General features: G+C 49.0%; 1 protein-coding gene and 1 long non-coding RNA gene across 3 annotated transcripts in view; one reads left to right on the top strand and one right to left on the bottom strand.

Annotated features, from left to right (window-relative positions):
• The first annotated feature begins 1,037 nt into the window (after positions 1-1,037).
• Positions 1,038-4,304, top strand: LOC142904963 (uncharacterized). The gene is made up of 3 exons (XR_012929481.1): positions 1,038-1,177; positions 2,479-2,626; positions 3,146-4,304. It is a non-coding gene; the product is annotated as an uncharacterized LOC142904963 (long non-coding RNA).
• Positions 4,305-5,118: 814 nt separating this feature from the next.
• The window catches only part of pex6 (peroxisomal biogenesis factor 6), a 7,702-nt gene continuing 4,130 nt past the window's right edge, over positions 5,119-8,690 (bottom strand). For both annotated transcript variants that reach the window (XM_076051367.1, XM_076051366.1), the window contains exons 12-18: positions 8,444-8,649; positions 8,129-8,190; positions 7,709-7,817; positions 7,511-7,636; positions 6,137-6,214; positions 5,882-6,021; positions 5,119-5,415 (exon numbers count right to left, since the gene is read on the bottom strand). In XM_076051367.1, coding sequence (XP_075907482.1) covers positions 5,279-5,415; positions 5,882-6,021; positions 6,137-6,214; positions 7,511-7,636; positions 7,709-7,817; positions 8,129-8,190; positions 8,444-8,649 — 858 coding nt within the window. In that variant the 3' untranslated portion in view covers positions 5,119-5,278. The remainder of the gene's footprint in view (positions 5,416-5,881; positions 6,022-6,136; positions 6,215-7,510; positions 7,637-7,708; positions 7,818-8,128; positions 8,191-8,443; positions 8,650-8,690) is intronic.

Consider the following 8,690-nt stretch of genomic DNA (forward strand, 5'->3'; position numbering starts at 1 on the left):
ATCTGCATTGCAGTCCTCCTCTCTGCAGCACGGCTCCCGTGTTCTGACACCACACCGCCCTCTGCTGGACAGACCGCGACACTGCAGGCGCTGCAGCTCATTTTCAGCCCTGAACCCCCGCTGACGTCATCTGAAATGATAATAATGATTAAAAAAAAGAAAGACTTGAAGGCTTTAACGGGTGACGGACAACAACACACATTAGACTCCTCCCCCTGAGTTTCTGTGTGGTGTGTGTTGGTTTGGGGACAGCATCACCGTTCCTCCCAACAGCTGGTCAAAAAAAAAAAAATATATGCACACACACAGCGTTCAAACACACACTCTCTCTCTCTCTCTCTCTCTCTCTCTCTCTCTCTCTCTCTATCACTCGGGAGTCACGCCTTCTTTTGGCCCAAAGTCGGGACGTCCCGAGTGACCATGATTGGAGCAGCGAGAACCAGAACACTCACTTGGCCCAGCAATGAGATACTGCTGTAGTGTAGCGCTGATAGTCAAAGTTTACTCAAAGATTTCAATGTATTTTGAAAATAGTTTTTTTTTTTTCATTACTTTTATCACTTTCAAAATAAAAAAAAGAAAAAAACCCAGGAGGTGAAGCCAGGATGTTTTTCTCACCCTGTGCTCTTGCACCTCGCCATCTGCTGTTTGTCAACAAGTGTTTGACCTTTGACCCCGAGGGTTAGGTCGCGGATGAGACATGAGAACCAGTTTTGACAGAAGCCAGATTAACATTCAAAACTTGACTTAAATCTGAGTTTAGTCGGGATTTGGGATGACTAGAGACCCACCAGGAAGTGATTCGAACCGAGCGACTCGTGAACCACCAGTCAACACCAAGCGACTTGGAGGTAAAAATAGGGTAAAAAAAAATTGTAAAACAATTATGAAAAAAAACACACACAAAAAAACGACTCTGGTTCAGTGGCCCCACCCACCCGCTCCACCCCGATTGGCTGCGTGTGCTGGGACCAGTGAGAAGTGCTGACTGCCCCCCCTCCCCCTCCCGCTCTCTCCCCCTCTAACTGGGAGAGGGGTGGGGGGGGGGGGGCATGGCCTCCTTTTATGCGGCTGGTTTGTTTTAGCTGAAGCTTCTAGTGGCGAGCGAGTCCACTGTATATGTGTGCCTCTGCAGGGACGCCGGGGGCATAACCTAACAAATGTGTGGGGTCAACTGGTAAGGAGCTTTGTGTGCTGTGTGCTGTGGAGCAAATGTAGCTAGGTTGCTAACGCTAACGTCCTCCCACACCCAGAAACTCTTCACTTGGAGCTCGGTTCTCCCGTGTGTAAGGGTTCTGGACGGGTGGAGGGGTGGAGGGGGGGCGGCCGCGAAGGTGGGGTGGCGACGGAAGGGGGGGGGGGGGGTTGCTGGTGGGGAAGGGGTGGGGAGGAGGGGGTCCGGATGAGCTGGACCCTCCTAGAGGTGCTTCCGATGGTGATGATGGTGTATTTGTGGTACGTGTTTTCGGGGGAAGAAGGGGAGGAAAGATGGGGAGGGGGGGGGGGGTCTCCTGGACCGACCCAGGGTCCCGCTTGTAGCCACTTCCAGGGATTAGACACCACACTGGTGTCACAGGGCTTCCCGGCCCCAGGGACGAGCAGCGAGGGTCTCAACAAGGTGGAGGAGTTTCTTTCTGAGGGGGAAAAGAAACTCTGAAGGTGTGTGGGGGGGGGGGGCGATTGAGGGGGGTGAGGAGATTTGGGGAGGGGGGGGGGGTCCTGGAGCCTCCAGAACTCAGCTTCCAGGAGGAGGAGGAGGAGGAGGTCGTCGGGACCTCCAGGGCCTTGGGGGTGGGAGGGGCTCGATAGGGGGGTAGCGGTGGTGGTGGTGGTTGGGAGGGGCTCGGTGGTAGGGGGGGTGGGGGGTGGGGGGGGGGGACGAAGAGGGGGGGTCACGATGGGGTCACGGTCAGCTGCACAAACAGGCTTTTTTTCTCCCGGCTGCATCAAACACCGAGCGTCAGCACAGAAGCTCCACGCGGTGCTGGATCTCTCTCTGCCGCTCCAAACAATCGCCTGTTTTCTCTTCGCCGCCACAAAAGGCCACAAGGTTCCAGCGAGCTGCCGCCGGAGGAGCTGGAGCTGCCGCCGCCACTGCTCCGCGCCCAAAATCTCTACAAACCCCCCCCCTCCGCCCCCCTTCCCGGGAAGGTCGTGGTCGTTTCCGCTTAGCTCAGAAAAAGAAAAAAACGCGTCGCTTTGGTTGCTTTGCAAAATAACGATCTGAGTCAGAAGGAGGTCTCGGTGGTCTCGGTCACGTGACTTAGCAACTTTTTTTTTTTTTTTCCCTGCGCCTTCACCTGTAAAAATCGCTGACTCGTACACTCGCTGGCATTTTTCCAGATCCAACCCGAAAATTTCACTCACCTCTGTCACGCAATTCACTCAAGTTTTTTCCTTGTCACGCAACGGGAAGTAGTTACACTTAAAGACGCAACGACACAAAATGCCTTCACACTGACTGTCGCTCCCCCGCAGGTTTCCCAAGGGGACGCTACTGAGAAGCTGGCTCACCAAGTCGCGGCCCAGGTTGCTGCTGCTGATCGCCGGGTTGAAGAGGCCTCAGGTGACCCTCATGAGGAGGAAAAGGATGAAGCGCACAAAAGTAGCAAAGGCCACGTAAGCGGTAAATATGGCTTATGTTGCACGAGCGCCGGGGCGGCTGAGAGCCCGCGAGCGGAAGAGAAACCTCGAGCGGGTTAAACAGGAAGTAAGCGGGCGGAAAGCAGGTGAAAGCCACCCCGAGTGGAACCCCTGGAACCCGACGAGCGGTGCGGCTATTGGCAGAAACGCTAGCGAGGCCCCCGTTTAGCCTTTCACTTAGCGCTGTCTTGCTTGCTACATATCGCTGTCTGTCTGTTTTTTTTTTTTTCCTTTTCTTTTTTAAAATGCGGTTTGAGTGAACGGTCCTGGCAGTAACTCATCCAGGGGTGGGCAAACCTTTTTGACCGGTGGTCCACAATGGGTTCTAAAATCCCAGCCGGCTAGCTAGCGCTAAGAGTGCCGAGCAGACTGTGTGATAGGGGGCAGTAGGAGCTTGACAAGGTCTTGTCTGCTGATTTTTTTTGTTTGTTTGTTTGTTTCAAAAGCTACTTCGCTTTCCCAGCCGCTGTCTGATTGAAATGTGACCTCGGTTCTCTTGCAGAACCTGCAGCCGGATGCCCCACTTCACCTGAGCGCCGCCCGTCAGCCATGGAAACCCGAGACAAGCGGCCAGTCGTCGCCTCTGAAAGCCCCCGAGCGAAGCCCAAGGACCACCCACAGAAACTGAAGCCTCCAGACTAATCCGGTTTACTGCACCTGCACCGGGACTAGCTGCCTCTCTAACATCAGTGTTTCGTGTCACGTGAGCATCGCGACTGTCCGTCACGTCCCCCCGACCGACTGACCGACTGAAGGAAGGAACCCGACAATCCGGCTGTGTTTGAGTCCCGACCGGCTGCTGATTAAACTCTGACGGACGCCCTAATCCCGCCTCAGTCTTCTGTCAGAGCACAACACAACGCTTCGCTTCGCACCACATGACAAAGACTGCTGAGCACAACAATCTGAGCAGTAAAGAAAAAAAAACAAACAACGGGCGGCTAATCGAGCTAAGACAGCAACATGGAGCCGGAATTCACTGAACAACTGGAACCAGAAAAAAATTCCCTTCAAAATGTCCAGATCAGTTTTTTGTGCGGATTATTTGGACCCACGCTCAATGGTTCACTTTATTAGGAGTGCTTTGTCAGTGCAGACCTATTTTTGCTGAGTCACTTTGCTAACCTTCAGCAACATTAGCGCACACTAGCTAAGCAGCAGCGCCAGCAAAGAATGAGCGTTAGAAGGCCACAGCAGGCCACGCTAGTCTTCCTGAGCTGAGCTAAGCTAAGCTAAGCTAAGCTAAGCTAAGCTAAACCTGTTCACGTGACCTCGGTTCGTGTCAAGTCAAGTGTGTGTGTTTGTGTAGATGTTGTCATCACGTCAGAACAAAGAAGTGTTGATAAGGTCACACTTTATATTAAGTTCTCCTTTCTGTCGAGTCACTTTTCTGTCATTTAACGTTAAAAAGGACCAACACTTGGTGAGTCTTTAAATTTGCCCTCGGCGCATCGCAACAAAAAAAACACAAAACCAACCAACCTCTGTCATCATCATTTGGACTTGCTGTAAAAAAAAAAAGAAGAAAAAAAAGTGATGTCATGGAAATAAAATACTGACTTAATATAAAGTGTCGCCAGATCTTTGTTCTGATTAACAGGCTGTTGAAATGAACACAGCTGCTTGGTGTCGTTGTTGTGGTCGTCATCGTTGTGTTGCTGCCACTTATCGACAGTCCAAACAGGGTGTCTCGCTGCTACGATTTTAGAATGAAGAGAGAAACTGAACCTGTAAATGTAAATGTGCCAGTTAGCTTTTGGCTAAATCACAGATCTCATCCCAGAAAGAAATAAAATGTCATTCTCAGTTCTTCAACTAGCAACTCGCTCGAGTGATGACATCACTTCAAGGTTTAGCACTTTAGCACAACCGCCGCCACTCAAAGATGGTTTGATGTTTTTTTTTTTTACATTTCTCATCTTCTGATGTGATTAAACTTTGACAAGCAAGTGATCTTAAGTGGACTTTTCCTGTGTTAAGAGATAAAAAAACCCAGGCAGCAACCTGGTGTTTAGCATGTTTAGCCATGTGACTAGCGGAGCTTAGCGTTCATCGTCAAGAAGTAGGGAAGGTTCTCAAATGGCTGCATTATTGAAGTTTTCACTAAGGTTTGGGTGACTGGATGAATTAGCGTAGCAGTTGACAAGCTAACTTTGAGTCTCTCTGTACATACTAATAATCACTGCTTTTATTTTATTTATTTTTTTGCTGATTTCTGAAGTGCTTTTGCTAAAGCGGTTTTATTAAAAGAGTTTTATTTTGACATGATTTTCAGACTGACTGTTTTTTTTTTTTCTTATCTCTGTTTCCATTGTGATAAACTGTGAAATAACGATGGGCTGTTTCTGAACTTTGCTAATAAACCGGACCGACTGAGTTGTGTGTTTATATATGTATGTATAATATTTTATACACTTGAATGGGTTATTTAAGCCATTAGTGCACTGCTAAAGCTAAGAGTCAAAAACAAAGAAAAGCAGACAATTATTATTTTTTTTTTTATTTGATTCCAGTTTTCCTAAAATTTCAAAATAAATTACCTTCCTGTTTTACATATTTACAGCAGCGAGGGAGAGGCTTGCTCTCATTGGCCGGTGGCAGTGAAGGGGGGCGGGGCCCTTAGCCCCTGTCCACCTCACTTGGCTGCCAGTTGGCTCTGAATGTTCCGGTAGCGCTGCAGCTCGACCTCCGACACGGACGGCTGGAAGCCGTCCACCGCTGCTGAGAAGTCGCAGGCCGAGATCTGCAGCGGAGAATCCTGCGAGTCGAGACCTGAGGAGGCGGCGGAATAAATAAATAAATAAATAAATAAATAAATAAATAAATGAATAATTCCATGTGTCTTTGAAGCCCCACAGTATTTAACACTGAGAAAGTGATGAGATCCAGCTACTTTATGACTTACTTGCTATTAATATATTTTCTTCGAGTTCAGCGGGCCGGATTAAAAAGCTTAGCGGGCAACATATGGCCCGTGGACCGTAGTTTGTCCACGCCTGAGCTAAAGGCTGTTTCCAATCCACGTTGCGACTGTCAGCCGTCCATCCGGCGGGACCCCGAGGCGCTCCCAGACCAGACGAGAGACCCGGTCCCGCCAGCGCATAGGTGTCAAACTCAGGCCCGCGGGTCAAACTCAGGCCCGCGGGTCAAACTTGGCCCACGAACTCTTATAACACTGCTATATTAAATGCGACGACGTGCAAAAGTGACACGACAAAGAGCCCTGGGGTTCCCCCACCGTCCTCGATGAGCGCGACCTTCCTCTTGATGGCGGCCATCATGGCGTCCGAGCAGAGGGCGTACAGGTCGGCGCCTGTCAGGTGGGCGGGGCATTGGCCCAGCACTTCCTGCAGGTCCACGTTGGAGTCCAGCTGGAACCTGGAGCACAGAACAGAAACGCACTCTGATCCGTCATCTGGTTCCGGTTCCGTCCGTCAAGCAATCTAAATCACACAGCCGCCGGCAGGTGGCCAGCAGGGTGCGCTGTTCTTACTTCCTGAGGATGGCCTGGAGGACCTGCAGCTGGGAGGGCCGGTCCTCGTTGATCCCCACGTAGACGAGTTTATCCAGCCTGGAGACGATATGAGTTACTGCACGAGTCACCACAGGGGGGCAGCGTAGAGGCAGTAACTAAGCACTTCAAAGTTCCAGTGTGTAATACTGTATGTGGCTTTATTTAAGATTTTTATACTGGTAAATACTTGCTGCTGATGTATGTTTTTGCTGCCTATACATACATTACATACATACATGCATACACACACACACACACACACACACACATATATATATACATATATATATGTATGTGTATATATATGTGTATATATGCATGTATATACACATATATACATACATACATACATACATACATGTGTATATATATATATACATATACACATATATATATATATACATATACACATACATATATATATACATATACACATACATATACACATATATATATATACACACACATATATACACATATAGACACAGATATAGATATATACATACATATATGTATATATACATGTATACACATACATATATATACATGTACACGTATACACATACACATATATATATCTACACGTATACACATACACATATATATATCTACACGTATACATATACACACATATATATATATATATATATATATATATATATATATATATATATATATATATATATATATATATATATATGTTTATGTCCCGTTTTTCCAACGGGACAATGCTGCAGTTCACAATGCCCGCCTGACAAAGGACTTCTTCCAGGAGAATAACGTCACTCTTTTGGACGATCCTGTGTGTTCCCCGGATTTAAATCCAATTGAGAATTTGAAACGGATGGCGAGGGAAGTTCACAAACATTGACATGAGTTCCCGACAGTGGATGCGCTTCGTGAAGCCATCTTCACCACTTGGCGCAACCTCCCCACCAGCCTTCTAGACACACTCACATCAAGCATTCGGAAACACATTTTGAAGTGATCAACGAGAATGCTGGAGCTACTTATTAGTAGCTCTAGTATTAGTAGTGGAGTAGTGGAGTAGCACTGCCTGAGAGCACGTTTGGAATTGAGGGTGAACGCCCGCGTCCTTTAATAAAGCAACAAAGAAGAAGGTGGACGAGGTATCCAGGTTTGGGTGCGCAGGCCACCAAAGCTCACTGGCAAGTTCAGGAGAGGGAGGGAGAGCAAAAGAGGCTGCAATCTCAAATGTAACCACTTGATGGCGCTGTTTCAACATCTCTAAATATGTCACACTGGACTTTTAAGGTGAAGAAGTGAGTAAATGAGTCTTATTCGTTAGAGTGACATTACCGAAATTAAAAGTGTGTGTGTGTGTACACCGACCTGCCCGGCCTGAGCAGTGATTGGTCCAGCAGGTCGGGCCGGTTGGTGGCGGCGATGACAAAGACACTGGCGGTGGCGGCGGCGGCGCTCAGGCCATCGAGCTCAGTCAGCAGCTGAGAGACGACCCTGAAGGGCGAAATGGAGGTGAAAAACAAACACACTCCTTTGACCTTCGACCACCATGGGAGACACACCCACCTGTCCATCACGCCACCCGAGTCCCCAGAGCGCCCCCTGCTGGGAGCCAGAGAGTCCAGCTCGTCAAAGAAGATGATGCAGGGAGCTGCTGAGCGCGCTCTGCTGAACACTGCGCACACACACACACACACACACACACGGTGTGTGTCAGTGGGGACTACAGCTTGTTTCCTGAACATGCATTATCAACGCTAATTGCTAACAGACGCAAAACTCAAAGTCGCCACCGGAGCAGACCAAGCTAACAATGCTACCTGATGCTAATTGTTTTTTTGTTTTTTTTAGCGAAAGCTAAAAGATACAAATCATGAAAAACATGCTCGTAACCCGTGCTAATGTTAGCCATTCTAACTCACTCTGTTGACTTGGTGCTAATAATGCTAACTGACAATCATGCTAATAAAGGAACCGGTCACAGACCTTCTCTGATGTTCTCCTCACTCTGACCCACGTACATGTTCAGGAGTTCCGGACCCTTCACACTGAAACACACACACACACACACACACACACACACACACACACACACACACACACACACACACACACACACACACACACACACACACACACACACACGCAGCGGTGTTAGTGTATCCCAGTTAAGGGCTGATGATGTCAACAGGTGCACTAGAAGTTTCCCCAGACAACCAGGAAGTCATGTGTTTTGGGGGCAAAGCTGAATTCATAAAACACTGGCGTCCGCGACCTCCAACGACCTTGGCGGGGCCTCACCTGAGGAAGGTCATGCCGCACTCAGTGGCCACGGCTTTGGCCAGCAGGGTCTTGCCGGTGCCGGGGGGGCCGTAGAGCAGCAGGCCAGTGCGGGCCAAACCCAGAGCGGCCAGCTGGGGGCGCTGCAGGGGCAGCTGCACTGTGTCCAGGACGTCCTGCTTCACCTGCTGCAGACCGCCCACGTCCTCCCAGCGCACCGCTGGGATCTACACACACACACACACACAGGGTGAGCTATCAGAGTCTG

This window comes from Nelusetta ayraudi, unplaced genomic scaffold (genome assembly GCF_046127955.1).
Source record: "Nelusetta ayraudi isolate G7.1 ecotype Tasmania unplaced genomic scaffold, CSIRO-AGI_Nayr_v1 ptg000134l, whole genome shotgun sequence".
NCBI classification, from domain to species: domain Eukaryota; kingdom Metazoa; phylum Chordata; class Actinopteri; order Tetraodontiformes; family Monacanthidae; genus Nelusetta; species Nelusetta ayraudi.